The sequence below is a fragment of the Corvus moneduloides genome, chromosome 3 (genome assembly GCF_009650955.1).
Source record: "Corvus moneduloides isolate bCorMon1 chromosome 3, bCorMon1.pri, whole genome shotgun sequence".
Taxonomy (NCBI): domain Eukaryota; kingdom Metazoa; phylum Chordata; class Aves; order Passeriformes; family Corvidae; genus Corvus; species Corvus moneduloides.
Genome location: NC_045478.1, coordinates 111,822,203 through 111,841,600, shown reverse-complemented (window position 1 = coordinate 111,841,600; position 19,398 = coordinate 111,822,203). Strand labels below are relative to the sequence as shown.

The 19,398-nt window shown below is 47.7% G+C and overlaps 1 protein-coding gene and 1 long non-coding RNA gene across 2 annotated transcripts in view; one reads left to right on the top strand and one right to left on the bottom strand.

Moving 5' to 3' along the window:
• Positions 1 to 440: 440 nt before the first annotated feature.
• LOC116441536 lies at positions 441 to 9,684 on the bottom strand. Its single transcript, XR_004239120.1, has 3 exons — positions 9,394 to 9,684; positions 7,378 to 7,493; positions 441 to 7,170 (listed from the first exon to the last, which is right to left on the bottom strand). It is a non-coding gene; the product is annotated as an uncharacterized LOC116441536 (long non-coding RNA).
• Positions 9,237 to 19,398, top strand: part of SPRED2 (sprouty related EVH1 domain containing 2) — a 59,931-nt gene continuing 49,769 nt past the window's right edge. The window contains exon 1 of the mRNA XM_032103561.1: positions 9,237 to 9,401. Coding sequence (XP_031959452.1) covers positions 9,355 to 9,401 — 47 coding nt within the window. The 5' untranslated portion in view covers positions 9,237 to 9,354. The remainder of the gene's footprint in view (positions 9,402 to 19,398) is intronic.

Below are 19,398 nucleotides of genomic sequence, written 5' to 3'. Positions count from 1 at the left end.
GTCATTATTAAAAAAAACAAAACCAAAAAAAGTCAGTGGGAGCATTATAACTAAGAATCTAAGTTTAGTTCTTTATCCAAGTTTCATGTTGGCACAAGTGCAAAGGAAAGGCTCTTGTTTAGGCAGCAAGTATTTGTAGGTGAAAACACTACTTTGAAGGGTGAAAAACGTGTTTCATCTGCAGAGTTATTTTTGAACTTGGAAATCAGGGCATAAAGGATTTTCCTAGGATGGAAATGCACACTGGAACACTTTTACTCAGGCCACACAAGGCAAACGACTACAACCATGTTCAGTTTGATGGGGCACCTTCACAGCAGCAATTCATTTTAACCCATGATGATATAAACTATAAGAAGAGAATTAGCAGTGTGCTATTTAGGCTTGAAGCATTTAACTTCGCTCCAAAATTCTTCTAAGTTCAGAGTAATTCTGGTATGTCTCACAAATATATTAGAATTTATTTCTGTCCTTTCCAATAGTAAGTTACAGAGGAATGGAGGGTCTCAGGTGATTTATGCACCACTTACAGCCAAGCAACTAGACACACATAAACAAGCACAGAGAATTAAACCTGAGTGGATGTTGTTTTCCTATCTTAAATGATTCCCAAATGCTCCTGAGTTCAAGTCTTCTTCCTGACACCCAGGTATCTCCTTGGGCTGTAGTTCCGTCTGCTGTAATGGAAGACCAACACTCTCCTCCACCCCTACAAATGACTGTGAAGGATACAAATGAAAATTAGTATATTAGATCAGACATGATTACACAGATAATCTAACTAAATCAAAAGTCACAATATATAATTTATTGTATTTTTAAATTGTTTTTTCAAGATCTCATGTTTCTCAGTGATTATCTCCAACCCAATACTTGAAAAATCAGTATAAGAAAATACTGTATAATGAAATGCCATTGTTAAAAGGTCAAAGCCCCATTTGGGGTAGTTGTGTGAAGCAAAGTTACTGCAGAGCTTCCACAGCTTCCTGCAATAGGAGACGTTATGATCAAAGAAAGCTCTGGCTGTGATTTTGGTGACAGCTAAATGGTAGTGGCACAAAGCCCTTACCACTGCTAGCATTCTTTAGAAAGCACAGAGCAACAGGCTCTGGTGACCTTTCTCAAAAGGTGCCTTGCTCATCCTGTTACTAGGGTAGGTCCATCTGCAGAGGGGATAGAATTGACCTTGCCACAGGAAGGTGGAAATCACCTCTGCTTTCCACCCTCTCAGGATTTAAAGAAGACAGCTATGCCTGTTTCTTTCAAGAAAACAAAGACTTGTCCTGCTTTTTTTGCAAGCCAGAGAGAAGCCAAAATTCAGACTGCCATCTCACAGGATTTTGATCAAGTCATGTGGGAGAGCTTTCACGTTTGTGACTTTCTTAGACTGAAAAAACGTCAAAGAGAAGACCCAAATTTCTTTAGAGCTGAGCAGGAACCAATTTATAGGAAGTGTTTCAATGTCAGAGCTATTCAGAGCATTTTGTGCAGTAACAAATTAAATACCAGTAGTGTGGCAATGTCTTTGGCACAAGGAAAAGCAGTTATGTGCAAGGTATTGCATCCAGACCACGTGGTTATAGAGCAGTTCTTTCACCCCTCAGTGAGTTTTGGACTACAACTCCTGCTGTATGGAAGGAACAGATCAGGCGGGAGAAAAGAAGCAGAACACAAAAATTAAAGGAAGAGCCCAGACTCTGATAGGTTTGATAAAGACAAAAACGATGGCATTAAAAAACTACTACCATTCACCAAAACGTCATCTTCATAAGCTCTCTACTCCCCTATTAGATTTTTTAAAAATGGCTACAAAATGCAGAGATTCATGTCCACACTGAACACGTGACCCTGAAGACATGCATGGTTCCAGCATACATGTGTGTTCTCCAGTGCATGAAATCAGGAGGCAGGAATTTACCATAAGTCACTGAAGGTCCATAATGGCTATTTAAAACAAAATATCTCTTCTGGATCATCTGATCCTGCTGCCACTGCCTTCAGTGGGGCTGAATCAGGCAGTTATCATCAGTGCCATGTAACTCCTCCCTTTCAAACCATCCCTCCAGCCATACTTTGCAAAGCTGCAGCCAAATAATTATCATGTGTAAAAGTACGTGCAGGAGGGGATGAAATTCTCTTCCTAAACATAGCTTACAGCACATCCATTTAAGTGTAAATGCTGGGGTTTCTAGACTTGAAGAGAAAAACAGAATCAAAGGCAAATGTTTACCTGCCATGGATCTGGAGGTTTCCTTCACAGTCTCTGCAACTTAAGCCAAGTACTCCTGGTTAGGGAAGTGAAGCTTATTTTTCAGAATGTCATCCATTTGCTATTTTCTAAATAATTCTTCTTGGTCACACTAAACCTTAAATTAACCCCGACTCCCACCCGCTTGCAATTTTAGCACGATGGCATTAACTGCAGAAGGAACAAAAAAAGCCCTTCAGCTGCCACTTTAGCATGCCCCATATCTTGGATTGTTTTTACTTTCAGCTTTTAAGGTCAGAACACGCATCCAGCAATAACCAGCCCTTTTTTTCCCCCTAAGAGACTGGAGAGTCTACTGTCTAAAACAAGGGAGTTCTGTGAGCATGATCAAGCTTGTGCTTTTGGTCTTGTAGGTGTGAAGCTCTCATAACCTGGGCTTGCTTTTCTGGGCTTTGTTAAGCCTGGCAGGAAACACTGCTGGGGATGCAGCTGGCAGTGAGCACCTGGAAGGCCTTGCACCCAGTACCTGCAAATGGCAGCTTCTGTTACCACAGCTTCTGTTAACGACCACACACAGAGCAGACCTGTGAGTCTTCATTCCCTTCTAGATGGATCTGGAATCCATACTGGAGTATATGTACAGTCCCCAAAGGTTTTTGTGTGGAGTGACTCATTACTTTTCTCCTTAGAACTGGGCAGGGAAGCATAATGTGTCTGTGATTACCAGAACATAAAAGGAGCATAGGATTATTTTCCATGGGAATCCTTGGGAACATCTTGGAGGGTGGCTGTCTAAGGAGGTGCTCTCTGCAGTACCATTAAACTCTCCTCCCAGTTTCTTCATCATGTGCTGCGACTTATCCCAAAGCTATTCAGTGGTGCATGGGGTTAATCATGAACCTTCTTTAGCTCTAACTCTCCACCTCTGAGTCCTTCCAGGACACTCATAAGCCATGTGCTATATTTGCCTAGCTGGAGTTGTTATGAGGATGTTGACACAAGGGAAAATATCTGCCTGGGGAAGAGGGTGGACTGGCACCCTTTGAAATTAAATATGGCCAAGCATCTGCAAAGGACTGAGTGGGTCAGTGTCACTAAGCAGTGCTGAAGCAAAGGGCTGGGTAAATGAGGATACAGGCAGGGTACATACAACTCATTTCCCCTGTGTACCATACACCATTAAACATCCGACCCAGCCATGTAGCATTTCCATATTTCGAAAGCTTAATTTAACTCCAGAAGCCTTTCCTGATTGATACCTGTGGGGGGGTTTCTCCCACAGCCAGGTCTGGACTGGGTAAACCTGCAATTATAACCCCTCAGACACTGAATAGGACCCTGTAGTCACAGCAAGACACCAGGTGAGAAAAGGAGGTCAAGCCACAAAAACTGGTTTTGCCAAAGTAGTCAGTCAACTGTTCATGTCACCTGCTGAGGCTGATCAAAGAGCTCTGCAATAAAGGGGACGTGGGTGTTCAGAGGGGATGGTCTCACAATAGCTGTGAGAGAAAGGGAGGAACACCCAAGTGAAGTTTGGCTATCAGAAGGCAGCTTTCTGAAATACACTTCAAGGTTTAAACCTAATTCAAATAACCCCCAAGGAGGGGAGGAAAAGGTATGCACAGCTCCAGTGTTTTTCCGAGATCCATCCACTTTTGTGCTCCCTGAAGTAAAACCAGATTATTTGGCATCTGTTCATTCAGTTCCCATGAGGCCCTGGAAACAGCTGTATCAAAAATGCAGAAACCTCTCAAGGGTGGAAAGGCATCTCAAGAGAAGAGCAGCCCTTCCCTCATGCCAAAAGTAGCCTGGATTTAGGACTAATCCTGAGGTTGCAGTCACACTTGCAAAGTTCCTGCACACTTATTTTTCAATTTGGTGGGCCAGGGCATGCTGAGCCAGGAACGCACAGGAGCAAAGCACTGCTGCAGAACTGGCAGCATGCTGTAAGTGAAGGTTTTGTAGCAGTTTTTCCTGCCAAGCATTCAGCACAAAAAGGTATGCAAAAAGTTCAAGAAGCAGTTGTGGACCCATCTCTTGTTGAGTCCATGCCAGGGACTTGACTCTAGTGGGACTCCCAAAACCATCATCCTCACCACTACGTATGAAGGAATCGCCCCCATCAACACTGCTGTCTCGCTAAACCTGCTAATGCCACCCTCTCACCAGGGTGGAATTTGGGAGTGGGAAGGCTGAAGTGTTGAATGCAAGATTAGAGCATTTTCCTGCTATCTGCATCACAAAGACAATGTGTCATGTGCTTGGGAGACTACAATCTAGGTTTGTTATCATCCCTTTATATCAAAAGGAAGTTATGCACACAAAGGAAACACCAAACCACCATGTCAGGGGGGCTATAAATCACTTACTGCTGAATATTAAGAGGGCAACAGTGCCCAGTAGGAAAGCAAACAAGGTTTTTGAAAGGAAAGCAAGGGCTTTGAAAATAATGCTTTTCCTCGTCATCTCCCCATTTCAATAAACTTTGATTTTATTTTGGGAGAGGATGAAGGAGAGCATGAGGTTTGATGAACACAGCTACAAATGACACCAGATTTGTCCCACAGGAATGACTCATGCCTGACTGCATGCACTGGTCAGTGCCTTCCCAGCCATCAGCACAGTCATTGCTGTTGCCCAAGACGATCCCATGGTGTCCAGGAAAGCCATACAGGCAACAGCACCGACATCACCTAAACGTTGCCACTTTCTGTCCTAGTAAAATACAGGTTTACAAAAACCAAAAAATGGAGAAGTGGGATAGTCAGACCATTTGGCAGCAAGGGTCCTTTCTGCTTGCCTGCTCTGGTCTTACCAGCTTCCAAAAGGACATCCTGGGAAGACTGCAAGGAGCTCTCCACATCCTCTTGCCCTGCAGATGCCCAAAAGGATCCCAACAATTCTCCAAACCACATGTGGAAATCCCACTCCTGCTGAAAAAAAACTTAGTGTTTCCAAACTTTGTGACCTCCCAGAAAGTGTCAGCCCTGAAAGACTTTACTCTGACTGCAAATGTTGCAAATTGTTTCTGTAGCTCTTAAATTCTGAGCAATTATGATGGGGCAAAACACGGATGTAATCACTGCTTTTAAAATATGATTGCTGCTTGAAAGAATTATTGGGGAGGGAGGGTAATTGTCTGGAGGATGGCATGATTCAGGACTGCTGACTTCCACTCCTCACTCATTCAAAGTCACCAAGTGAGTCAGTGGAAAAATCATTGAATTGAGCACAGTCAACAGGGTACCAACATTCATATTTAGGTTCCTAAATCAACAGTGTGGAAGATTTCAGCTCCAAGGCTGAAAGGTTTTACAAGTGAGAGTAAGTGAAGGTAGAAGGCTACATTGCAAGCCTGCAGTAAACGCCATCCTAAACTTTGACACTTCAAATTCCAGTGGTTCTCACCCTAAGTAAGTGCTAGCTAAAGGGGTAACAGCACTCAGGGAAGTTTATTCCAATCCAAGCCGACTCAAGGTTCTCTGCAACAGCTGAAGTATCACTCTGCAAAATAAATGTTTCTTTTGAATATAAAACACAGGACAGTCATAGCAGGCAAATCGTTAGTATGCAGGAGCTGCTGCCTTGAAGCTCTGCCACCAAAGGCTAATTAATTCTAGGTAACGATTGCATCACAGGGAAGCGCTATTCTGTGTCTGAGCAGAAGCTCTGTATACAAACAACACAACACACAAACAGAAATCACACCTCTGAGAGAGAGCCTTTTCATTCAGAAAAGTCAGTCAGCTCAAACACGCTACTTACAAGAACCGGCACAGTAACCTGAATATTAGAAAACTAAAATTCAATACTTCGGTGAAAGTAATAGTAAGAGGGTTGTGCAGTGAGTGAGAGAAATCATTAAGAGAATAAATCACTTAGCAGCTTGCAAACTGGCAGGACAGTGAAAGCAGAGATCAAATAAGAGATCTTGCAAATCCACAGGAAATGACTCAAGAAGCTAGATCAAGTAAAACTTCAGCTTCCAAGCCTCAGATACATTTGCTTCTCGCCATCGGGGTAAATATGTGCACACACAACATAAACACATAAAAATACATCCAGATCACACAGACAAGCTCTCAAGTATTAATCAGACAGTGATTAATACCCAGTCCTCCTCAGAGGTATAACCATTATAATGGCCTTTTAATTACATGATTGTGCCCTGGGTTTTTCACATGGCTATAACTCTCCCCATATTCTGCTTCTGTAGTAACCAACTGCTAAATACCACACTCCCCACTTCAGGCGCATCAATGTTCCTGCTAATCACAGAAATTTTTGGCATGAAAAATTTTGAGCATGTTAGAAGTCTGTGCAATCTCAGCATCCTTTGGGAAAAAAAAAAGACATAGGATGGGTGGAAATGTCAAATCATTACATCTGGTCTTTTATTGTACAGCAGCTGAAGACGTTCCTACCATTTCCTTGTCCCCAACCCCTTACTCCTGCCCTGACACTTCCTTTTGCTGCCAGCTCAGCTTTTCCAAGATGTTTATCATGCCATTCTGCAAGCTGGATCCTTGAATAACTTTCCAAAAGAAAGAGGTATTGGGGGGTATTATTAGCTGGGACCATTTAGCAGATCCAGCAGTGTCACTCCTCAGTGGGGGATGCATTAACACAGCCGAGGGGGTGACAAACTGTGATTTGCAAAGGAATGGGTGGGAAGGGGGTGGGGGGACAGGCAGCATTGCCACCCAAAAGAGCACCCACAGTCTGCCAAGGGGAGGGCAGCAGGCTTGCACTCTCACACATTATCTGGTGTTATGGCCGAACCTCTAGCAGTGACTGGAGCATTACTATAATATTGTGCCACAAAGCTGCAGATTCTGGTACCACCTCCAAAGGCCATGCTGCTTCTCCCTGGGGAGAAGACCTCAAAGCTTTCATCAGCTCTTGCCTCTATCTCATTACTAGCAGTCCACAGATTTCTCTCCGGGATTCCATTTCTGTTCCTGAAAAGAAAATTTACAGCACTTAGAAACTGAAACCCAGCGGAGCAGAAACACAATTTCCACACCAAAATCTGAAAGCCCCTTTAAGACTAAATACCATAGACTAGACTTGAAAGATAAATCAGTATGTGACTCCCTTAGGAACTGCAGCCATATTGAGACTGAATATCCCTATGCAGTGAGAGCAGAGATGGCACATCTCCCTACCTTCAGTGGGAAAGGGATGCTGCAGTGGAGCGGCCTGCAAAAGCTGGAGGGCAAGGTGATGTGCTTAGGTGGTACAGACACATTTCTTCTCCCAGGATTGCCTGATCACAGAGGACCTGATGGAGTAAGCAAACCCAAAACTCACAGCTGGTTCCTCAGCTTCATGAGCCAAACTTTCTTTTCCATAGTTGGCTCCTGTTACCCCTCCTCTGTGGACCAAGCAAGTCCTGAGGGCAGATCTCATGCTGTAGCTAGGAACACAAGTTGGGAGAGTGTTTACAGTTATGACACTGTTCATTGCAGCAAAAAACATTTGAACTGACCTACGAGAAAAGTTGTATGATGTTACAAGCATGCTAGCTAGCATGCACCCCACAGCAATTCTGAATGCGACTCTAAGGGGCGATTTGAGCTCCTGTAGAGGGCAAGGTGGGGTGGGAAGAACACAAGGGTGGTGAGAAAACAGCACCTGAACCTCGGGATGCACTGCTGTGGGGGCAACATTGGCTCCCCAGGCTTCTTTACTGACCATCTGCCAGACCACTCACTGGGCACACAGCACCACAGTACGGAAACGCTTCCTGGGGGTCTTATCAGCCACGATGAGGAGCTGCGCAGAGCCAGGCTGCCCTGGGCTGGGCCAAACCCAACCAAGCGGAGCCAGGCTGGGCTGAACCCAGCCACCCTGGGAGATGTCAGGTTGAGGTGAGCCAAGATGTCCAGAGAAGGTCAACAAAGTTGATGACGGGTCTGGAGCACAAATCTCATGAGGAGCGGCTGAGGGAGTGGGGGTTGTTTAGCCTGAGAAAAGGAGGCTCAGGGGTAACCTTATCACTCTACAACTACCTGAAAGAAGGGTGTGGCCAGGTTGGGGTTGGCCTCTTCTCCAAGTCAACCAGTGACAGGACAAGGGGATACACTCTTAAGCTGTGCCAGGAGAGGTTTAGGTCAGACATTAGGTGGAATTTCTTCATAGAATTGGTTATTAGACATTGGAATAGGCTGCCCAGGGAGGTGGTGCAGTCACTGTCCCTGGAGGTGTTTAAGGGAAGACCAGACGTGGAACTCAGTGCCGGGGTCTGACTGACACCGTGGTGTTCGGTCATAGGTTGGACTCGATGATCTCAGAGGTCTTTTCCAACGTAATCGATGTGACTTTGAGCGCGGCCCGGCACGGCTGAGCCAGGTCTTGCTAGGTCCGGCTGCGCAGGGCTGAGCCGGACCGGGTGAGGCTGAACCCGGCGAGCCGAGCCGAGCCGGGCCGGGCCGCAGCTGGGCGGGCCCCGCCGCTCCAGCCCGGCCGAGAGCAGCGCTGGGTGGCGGGCGGGGCGCGGGGGCTGCGGCGCGGGGGGCGGCGCCGGCGGGCGGAGGCGAACGCGGCGGGACCGCACCCCGGGCGCTGCGCTGCGCCGCGCCGCGGGGGCTCGGGGGGCCGGGCCGGGGCGGCGCCACAGCCGGCCGCGTCTCCTCCTTCCCCGCCGCCGTCGCTGCGGCTCCCTCCCTCCTCCCGCCCGGGTCCGGCGCTGCCCTGCCCGCTCCCGGCGGCCGCGGCAGCGCCGCCGCTTCCTGCCGGGGCTGCCCGCTCCCTCCCTCCCTGCTCCGCCGCCCCCCGCGGCGCCCCGCCATGGCGTGATCGCGGCCATGGGGCTGGCCCGGCGCCGCCGCCTGCCCCCGGGCGCTGCGCCGCTCCCCCGGGCCCGGACCCCGCGCCGCCGCCGCCGCCGCCGCGCCCCGCCGCGCCCCCGCGGCGCGCTGACCGCCGCCTCTCCTCCTCCTCCTCCTCCTCCACCCCTGGCCGCCGCCGCCCGGCGACGAGTGCGGCCGTAGTCCCCCCTTCTCCCCCCCCCGCCGCCGCCCGCGCTCCCGCGCCGTCGGGCCCGGCGCGGCCGCCAGCCCCGGCCCGCCGCGGCGCGGCCTCCCTCGCCATGTGAAGCTCGGGAAGATGCGGAGGCGCAGCCCGGCCGCCCGCGGCGAGGGATGAGCCTAGACGGGGAGAAGATGACCGAGGAAGCCTACCCTGACGAGTGAGCGGGGCCGGGGGCGGCGGGCGGGTGGGGGGGACGGTAGAGGGGGCAGCCTTTGTTGCCCCGGCGGGAACCGGTGCGGGTCGCTCACCCCCCACACCCCGTGCACGGACGGACAGACGCACCGGCCGCGGGCGGACAGAGGGACGCGGACACGCGCGTTCGTGTGCGCGCCGCCCGCCCGCGCATCCGCCATTTCGCGCTCCCCCCGGGCCGCGCTCATTTGCATACGGCCCTTTCATTCATAAAAACCCCCGGGAGGGCGGCGCGGCCCCGCCGGGGTGCGGAGCCCCGGGGCACCGCGGAGAGGGGGCGCAGCCCCGCGCCGCCGCCGCTCCCCGCCCCGGCCGAGGGGCTCGGGGCGCCCGGCGGGGGCGGTCGGAGGCGGAAGCGGCTGCGAGGGGGGAGGTGAGCGGTGTGCGCCCCCACCCCGCAGCCCCGGGCCTGGGGGGGGTCGGGACGCGGAGCTGGGGGGGTACACACGACGTCGCGGATCCCCGCCCCGGCCGCCGCCGTTTTGTGAATAGGAGGGCGGCCACCGCCGTCGTCACATGACGCCGCATTCATAAACCCGGTCACCGGCGGCCTCCCCATTCACCGTCACCCCCCGCCGCCCACCCCCGTTCCGCAGCCCTCCCGCCACCTCCCCACTAAGAAACCCCCCGAGAGGCCGCACCGTGGCTTTCAAAATGCCTGGCGGTGCCCTTTTCCCTTTTTTAATGCTTTCTTCCCCAAAATAAAACCTAAAGCTATTGCAGTGGAATGGCAGGAAGGGCTCTTTCACGCCGTGCTGGCCCAAGGGCTGTTCCTGGCTATCTCCTTCGGGGTTTTGACAGTCAAGAGGAATGACTCACTGGCGTGCAGGACTGGGTTGGTGCCAAGCGCCATAGGATGTACCGTGCTTTAAAACGACTCCTTGCAGGGCTTATAAAGCAGCCTAAGAACTGTGCAACTTTTTGGCTCGGTTTTGAGGTCCGAAAAAATCATAATTGGTGGTATGTGCCACGCTTACACCTTCATCATGGTAAACTTATTTTAGGGCGATTTACTGGAGAAATATGAGTGGTGAAGGAAATGGCTTCTGCCCCCAACGTGCATGTTGAGAGGAATTGTTATTTTGGCAGCTCTTAATGAAGAGACTATAAATACGTGTTTATATGTAGCTTCTGAAATTGTGGTTATTTTGAAGATGGTAAGGTTCTTGCAACAAGAAAAAAATACCCAAAACAAACAAGCAAAAAAAGACAAACCAAAAAAGAAGTGGTTGAGATTCTCACATGCATATTACCATGACCTAACAGGCTGGAAAAACGTAGCCAGCTCATTTCCAATAAAAACCTTCTGGTTCTTCATTTGGTTTGGTTTTTTTTTTTGACTTTGTAAATTGCATGAGAGGAAGAGAAGTGGGTCCTTGTCTCTGCATTTGAGAACACGAGGCCAACTGTAACCCAGTTCAGTGGACAAAAATCTGGTGCTCACCAGCCTTTATCTTGAGGCAAGATACTGCTCTAAATGTGTTTTCCTGCAGGGCTCAGTGCAGAGGTGAGTGTTGGTGTAAAACACCGAACACTTGGCTCTGATGGTTAGCTGGGGGGGTTTTTTTTTCCCTTAATTGTAGGCTGCAGTTTGTTTTGGAGTGAATTCTTCTTCCACGTGCTGCTGCACTGCCATGCTGACAGAGGCTTCAGCTGATGATTTTCATCTGTGTGGGAGCTATTGGGTCACGCCACATCTCCTGGGGTCGCCTGTCAACCCAGCAACACTATGCTTTGGTCCCTCGGAGGTGGGGAGGCTGGTGACCGCAGGGAGCCTGGTACCCAACCCATTCCCAGGCCACTGAGAGCTGTTTTGTTGGGATCTGGGTGTGTTGACTTTCAGGGTCAGTGATGCCTTGTGGTCCTTACATCAGTGCACGTCCCAAGTGGCTCTTCTGGAGGCCGTGGTTGGGCTTGTCAGAGTTTAGTGCAGGCCTTGGCTTTGTAGGGCACGGCGAGGCGTTTTAGGTAAGCCATGGTTTCCTCTGTAAGCTCCTCGCTTCCAGCCTTGCATTGATTGATAGCGTTGCTGAAGCCGGTGACTCATGGGTTGTTTTTTCATTTCAGTGGTGGGTGAAGTGATTTGATTTTTTTTTTCTCCAATATATATGGTGTTAAAAGCAATAAGGACAGGCTCTCCTGATAAGTTTTCTCAAGCTGTCAGAACAATGGTAGTATAGCGTGCTATTTGCCCTAGATATCTGGATTTCATTTGCATAGCTATTCTTGTTTCACTGAGTGCACTGTGAGCAAATGTTAACAGCCAGATTACAAAAAAAAGGACCACTGTCAGGATGCCTTTTAAAATAACCCTCTTCAAGTAAATAACAAGGAGTTCCTCCCTCCCCTTTTTTTTTTTTTGCCTTTTTTTTAAAGTAGCTTCTTGAGAACAGCTCAATTAGACTTTGAGCTTTGAGATAGTTTATAAAACCGAGGAGGGAAACAAATAGGGCTTAGGATGCTGGAAACTCATCGGTCCCTTCAGAACTGCAGCATTTGAGATCGATACTTAGAGGTCAATTTGTCATTGCCAAGCCAGCGCCTCTTTCTGCATCTCAGCCTTTATTTCTGCTTCCCTCCTTCCCCCTCACCCAGCCCGTGCTGCCTCGCACGTTGCAGGGTGGGGGGAGAATGGGGATGCCAGGTAATAAATCAGAGGCTCGAAGCCGCCGTGCTGGGCGTAAGCGGTGAGGGGATTTCGGGCAGCGCTGCTTGCACCCAGAAGATGGGCGGCTGTGGGGGACCCTCTCCGAAACCATCCCGGATGGGCTGCCCGTGGCTTTTCCGCGGGTGAGGAGGAGAGTGGAGCTGAACCCTTAAAGTGATTTGGATATGCCCGGAGGCTGCCGCCTGCTCGTTCCGATGCATGGTTCCAAGAAAGTCACAGGAAGTAATTAAATGGAAAAGGTCAGAGAACGAGGAAGTGCTGGTCCGCAGCCTTGTGCTGCTTGGGATGGAGCCGCGATGCCCGGGCTGAGCTGTGTCCCGGGAGTGTCCCCGCCGCTCCAATGCATGCTTGGTTTATTCCAGCGAGCTGGGAGCGCTCCTGCCAAGTGTTTGCAAGTGGGACCTGTCCCCCGGAGGTTTTTAACGAGCTGGGTTAAGTGGGATATGTGTAGGGTTGCTGTGGTGGTGTCCGGGACAGCAAAATCCAGCGTGAGATCACTCCGATGCATTTTTCCAGTCTAGGGAAAGAAAATTAGACTTAGCTTGCTCTTGCTGGTTCTTTTGCTGGTCCCAAAATCTCACTTCCCTCCACCGCTGAGCAGACACCAGCGATGTTTGCTCTAAATACTGAGTCTACCAATATTGCAGTTTGCCCTTTGTGCTGAAAAAAATGTTTCCCCCCCTTCATTTTCACTACATTTTTGCCCCATTCTGATGATTTTTCTGTAGATATCAAAGGCAGCTCATTCAGCTAAATTATTTTGCTACAAGTTTCAGCCAGGGAGGAAGGCATGGGACACAATGTGTGTTATGACATTATCGCTCACAAATAGGACAGGAAATGAAGGATTGCCAAAATATAACTGTTTATTTCTTGGCCTGAAAACATGCCTGTTTAAAATATGACATGTAAGTAGCTGCTTTGTTCGGTCTCTGGGAGAAGTTGTTGTTTATAAGGGAATAATAGATCTGTCAGATGAAGAAGAGGGCAAAAGAAAGACGGGATTTACCCTTTCTACTCTTTCTACTTCTGTTTTGGAAATGCCTTGATAGAAGTTGTAGGTGGAAGATGTATGGAGAGGGTGTTTGGTCAGACAGCTGGAAGGGAAACCTGTGGGAAGAGGGTTGCCACAAGTGGAAGGGAGCTAGATTTTTAATTTCTCAGCAGATTAGGCCAGGCTATGGCCCCATGCAGCCCATGGATAACCCGGATTCTGCACTGAAAAGGGGAAACCAAACCAACCTGCCTTTGGGCCAGAAAGTGAGGTTTTTTGGTGCAGCTCCCCTCCTTGAAGAGTGTGGTGGGGCAGTGGTGGTGGGACAGTGTTTGAGTGCGGCACAGATGCTGCACCAGCAATGGAATCATCTTTGACCTGGTTTTGCAGCCTGTTTTTTATCTCACTGAGGCACACCCTGGAGCGTGGGTTAAAAGGTAGGTTTTATCTACCTGTTTAATTAAATCCTGAGGCTGCAAACAAAAGTACGTTGTGTGGCAAAGCTCACTCTTAACATGGGCTTGGTTTGCTGTTAGCTGGATTTAAACCACAAAATTGTTTCCTGTTGGCCACCAAATTGCAGGGAGATGATGGTAGTTGTCCTCCTTCTTCTGGACCAGGCTGGAAAATAGGAGCTGAGGAGTAAGACACAACTTAACTATTGGTTTCAATCCCTCCTTTTTCTTTCTTACATGCTCTGGCATGCTTGAGGAACCGATAAATTCAATTTCCTTCCTTCCAGCAGAATGGATATAGGAACTGCTCACTACAGCAAATTCATTGAAAAATGTGGCTTTTTTGTTTTTCCTTTTTTTTCCCCCCTTTTAACAGCACGAGGTGATCTTTCTTTCAAGAGCTGTGCAGGGGTGGAGAGGGCACAAAGATCAGTGAAACTAAAAGTACAGTTCTGTAGACTGTGTTTTTGATATATGCCCTTTTTGCTAAGTGGAGCATTTGATTTTTGGAGGACTTAGGCTTCTAAAGCAGTGTAGAATTTCAAAAAGAAGTAAAATAGAAAAGGTCAGTTGACTAAAAAAAGGCACAAATAGACTGTGGAGTTGATTGACAGGAGATAGGAACTGCAGCAGGTCCCCATTTCTGTAGACTACCAAATGCAAGCAAGAAGCTGTTGTCACATAAATCCCAGCACTGGAAAGAGAGGTCTGCTCCAAGCCTGGCAGCAAGCAGAGCACGGCAGCATCTCCCAGCATCTTGCTTGCACTGGCCATTTCTTTCCACTTTGGCCATGGGTAAACTCAGCTGATGGTTTCCAATGATTTCTTTTTTTTTCTTTTTTTTTTCTTTTTTTTGTTTGTTTGTTTCTTTTTTTTTTCTTTGTTTCTTTTCTTAACCTATTGGTTTTCTGCCAAGATCTTCTGAGTTTTCCTTCCTTCCCGTTTCTCTACCCACGTCCACCCCCTTTCCTTGTCAAATTTCCTTTAATCATTTATTTTTCTGGTGCTTGCTCAGTACTGTAAACCTGACTCTCTCAAGCTGCAGAGAAATGCAGCTGGGCTGTGCTGGCCGCCTTCTCTCTGCGTCTGACCCTCACCTTGGGTTTTGCATCAGCTCTTGGGGGTAAAGGCTGGGTGTGCCCATGTGGTTTCTCAGGATTTGGTTCCTTGCAAGGCAAGGAGAACCATCTGCTGGCCCCCACTGCTGGATGAATGGAGGGCACAGGGCTGCAGGATGGAGCTGGGGTGAGGGGCAAGCCCTGCTGATGCAGTAAGAGTAGCAAAGCAATGCCCTAATACTGCACTTCTGCCCAGCAGCACAGCAGTTTGGGGAGGTTTATCACCATCAGTCTTGGTACCCGCAAATGCTCCCAAGCTCATTTTTCTGCTCCCCCTTGATGTCAGACAAATGTTGCATGGGCAGGTGGACATCGCCTCAAAGTCCAGGAGGCTGTCTTCACTCCATCTCCTTTTCTGTCTGCATTTCCTTTCCCCCACACTCTTGAGGGTATTCTTTTGCCTCTTGCCTGTTTTATATCTATTCCTTCATGTGTCACACTTGTCTGGAAGCAGGAATTCCGCTGTCACCACAACTCATGTTCTCCTCACATCAGGGGAAGGTGATCACCATGAACCCAATGTAGCAAAACACTGTCTACCCCATGCAGTAGATGTAGATGCTTCACCTTAAAGTAAGGTGTTTTATCAAAAGCACTATTACAAAGTCTGCTTTCAAGGCTGTTGGAGACCTTTCTGCCAACAGCCAGCAGGTTCTACCTGTTGCAGTAGGTCTACAGTGAGATTTAACCCAAATTACTGTTTTTGTCTCCAGCCTGCTTGTTCTTACAGTCTTTGAATAACTTTATTCTTTGACTTTCTTTGCTTGCAGCTTGCACTTCAAGGACTATGTTTTGGGTGTTTGTTTGTGTTCCCCCCCTCCCCCCCCCCTTCTTTGTTCTCAACTCCTATGTATATAATCAGAGGAGAGATCTTGAATCTATCAGCTGAGTATTGCTGATGGCTATTCCAGCTAGGAAGGAAACTTCTTACTGGCAGGCGTGGGGAGGAGGGTTTACGGGACTTTCTAACAACAGAAGTTGATTTCCCCATCTGTGGTGTGTTCAAAAGTGGGATTGCAGAGTTGCCCGAAGTGCTTGGACTTGGACAGCAGTGCCTGGCAAGGAGAAAAGCGTTTCATGACCTGAAGACTGCGGTGGTGATGGAGCTCGTTCCTTGCTAGGTAGAGCTTTTTGTCTGAGGTACTACAGAAATGAGGCAAAATGCAAGCCAGAAATAACATCTTCAGTGAACTACCCAAAGAATAAATGGGCTTTCGAAAGTAACATCAGGGCTCGTTACCTGTGTACATCTCTCCTTAGGAGCAAAAGTGTTTGTCTCCTGTTGAGAGTAACCATTTCCCCCTGTTTTTAAGTAGAAAGGTTGAGTTGGTCACTGTTCCACCTCTGCTGCTGCTCTTTGCCAGGCTGGCAGTGATGGTGCTGGGAGATGTGTTGTAAAACCTGATAGCGTCTTTTGATCCTGCGTATGGGAAACACATCTCCCAGCTTGTAAGGACCTGTGCTGCTGTGCAAGGACAGGAGCATGTTCTGCACATGCACTCAAGTCCAGAGGAGGTCTGGAAACACTTAGGTTGTTGGTTTTTTTAACTGCATTATACATACATCCTGTTTGGATAGTCCCATTACTTCTTTTCTTTCTAGCTAAAAGTGGCAGCTTCCCTCCTGTATGTTAAAATGTAGAGCATTGCTTGCCTGTTTGAGTAGTTGAGAGCAAGATTAGTTTCCACTGCAGTATTTGAAATACACTGAAGGCATTTGTACAGCAGTCAGTTTCAACAAAGCTTCTTCCCTAAACACTGGAGCCTTTTGCAGCACCGCAGTTTGCTTACCAGCTCCTTCCTGGTCCTCCCCTCACCTAGAGAAAAACAACATTTCTTAAATGATGTGGTTTTGTAGGAATTAAGTCCATGTTTAGGATTAGTTGATGCCACTAGCAGCAATTAGTATCTGAGCGAAAGCACACCTGTGTAATTTACTTTTTTTGTTCGAGTCTCTAGACTGTTCATGCTTTTTATTTATTTATTAATTCCCATACTGGTGGTGGAAAGCATTTTTCTGGGGGACAGACATGAGGTGAAAGAAGGGTCTCCCACAGCCTTGTGTATATCTGGTTTCCTCCCTTTTAAATATTGGCAGCACTTGCTTTTCTGCAGCTGTAATGACTCCCCTAACCCATAGCACCTTGAGCAGGTCCCTGTTTTGAGGGGGATGCTGCCCAAAAAGATACCCATCATGTTCAGCCCCCTGGCTAAAAGCAGGGAGCTCAGCTTACCTCTGCTCACTGCATTTCTTTGCTGACATGTCCAAACACTCCCACCTGGGCTTCCAAGTGCTTGGAAGGCATGCTGGCTGTTTACCTGGTTTTATGAGTGGAAAGGTATGCCCTGGAGCTGAGAGAAGGTTACTAACTAATGATTCAAGTTGCAGCATAGAGGGAAGCGTGTGCCTTGCCTCAAGTTGGGACAGAACGAGGCGAGGGGCGGGTGAATAGCTGGGATCATGCCTTGGTAGCGATCGGCGTTCTGGGCGGCTCGTCACCGCATCCATCTTTGTAAAACCTTGAGTGCTGTGAAGGGGAAAAGTGTCCAGGTTTTAATACTGGAGAGCTGCTTCTTTTGTTTTCCAGTGATCCAAGGGATGCCATAAAAGAGCTGCTGGAAGGCATCAGCAGACCTGGCGAGTACAGTCGGCTGCTGCTGCGGGCATCTGGCTCTGGGCTTGCAGTTATTTACAAACTGTCTCGTTCTTAAAAATTATGTAGAGATCTGAATGTATTACCTGGGTTAATTTAAAGCATGCTTGGAGGTTTTTAGATGTGTAGCTTAGTTTTTGTTCAATTACTCACTTTTGTTTCATTTATTTGTGCGATAACTGTGATGCTTGGATCTTTGCACCTCTCCATCATTCATCCATACTGTGTAGGTGAGGGTTTGAGGTCAGAAGTCCAGTGGTTCAGTGGGATGATGAATGCCTAATTTTGCCTGATGTCCCATGCAGTGGCTCTTGATGAAGTTGACAAGCTGAGAAATTCACCCTCCTCTGCTGCCAGGTTGGCTGTGGAAGAGCTGCAAGGGAGAGCACATTGCTGAAAGTGGGAGCCAAACCTAGACCTGCCTTCTCCAGTTTTCTCCACAATTTCAACACCACCGCCACCTTACATGATCGTATTTCTAAAACCCAAGGTGCCTGATTCCTTAGTGCTGATTTCTTTTTAAAATCTTTATTTTCATATTTTACATTGTATTAAAAGCCCTGCTTGCCTTGGTGGCAATGGAGGGCCGGCGTACAGGAGGCCCTGTTAGACCTCAGAGTAAATCTCTGTATTTCAAGAGCTTGTTATGCTCCATGTATTTAAAGTGTGTGTGTTTATAAATTACAGAAAAGCCACTGATGCTTCAGTGGTGTGCTTTTTTATTTTAAATACTGGTGAAATTACAGCAAAAACTTTATCACTAGAGGTTTATAATGCTGCCAGCATAATTCATCTGTGACTGAAATTTGGCATGGGAGGTGTTAAGCTGGTTGCAACCCATCATTGCTTTACATGTTATTACTGTATGTATGCAGTTTGGTGGCTGTAAACATGAAAAGGGTTAGGAAATGGTATAGAGTTTTATAAAACAGTAATTCTGATACTTGAATTGCTTGAATGACCTTGTGTTTTTAAAAAGGCACCTGGTGTTTAGCTGGACTAGGAGGAAAACAGAGTGCAGAGCTTGTGTTCTGTGTTTAAAAGCAAGAATAAAAGGCTGCAGTACAATTAAGCCATTAGAGCTGCTTAAGAGAAAAATTTCCTTCTTTCTTTTCTGTGCAAGTATTTGGCATTTTGGTGTAGTAATACTTCATGAGTGTATTGAATGGCTGGAAAATTACTAAGCAGTGCTGGAGATGAGCTTCCGCTTGTTATCTGAAGGAAGTGAAATGTAGAGTTAACCAGATTGGTTAGAAACAATAAATAAAATGGAAAAATTTAAGGGGTATTGATAGGAGGGAGGGGCAGGCTGGTGTGGAGAGGGAACTGGAGGTGCACAGAGAGTGTGATCTCACAAATGCAGTCAGGAAGTTCTAGAAATACCCTTTATAAACACTGCATCCTACAGGAAGAACCTAAAAGCCCAAATAAACCATTTCCCCTGTGCCTATGTATACATAAACTCCACTGGTTTGGAAGATCTTATCAGGTCAGTGATGTGCCTTTTTACAGTAGTTCCTAAGACAAGTTACATGATAAATACCAACTTTTTTTTTTAGCTGTTTATCAGGTTTGTTTGTGCTTTTATCAATTATTAAAGTCTGTGTCTCCGTCCCCCTTACCCAGAAGTCCTAAACCTTCCCAGGTCAGTCTGCCTGGATAAGTGACCATTTTTGGTTAATATCCTTACAGACTCAGAGTTGTGCGGATGGGCAGAGTCAGGAGGAAGGTGAGGGATTCTATCTGTTCGACTTGATGTGTACATGGGGGAGGATGATCTTCCCCCACCTCAAAGTTATGATTATAGGAATGTGGTACGCGTAGAAATTGTTAGCAGACAGCAGATACAGGGGAGACAGAAATAGGCTTATTTTGATGCTTTGGATTGAACTGCAAAAGAGTTTGTTGATCGTGGGATTGCCATGGCCATCTCGCATGATGCTGGGCTGGATGATGTTAAAATATGTGTGCTTGCCTTACTCTGATGTTTTTACCCAACTTCTCTCCTGTGCTTGCCCATTAAAAATCTTCTTGCTTCTCTCCCAGGCTTATTACTGGGTCCTAGGAATAATTG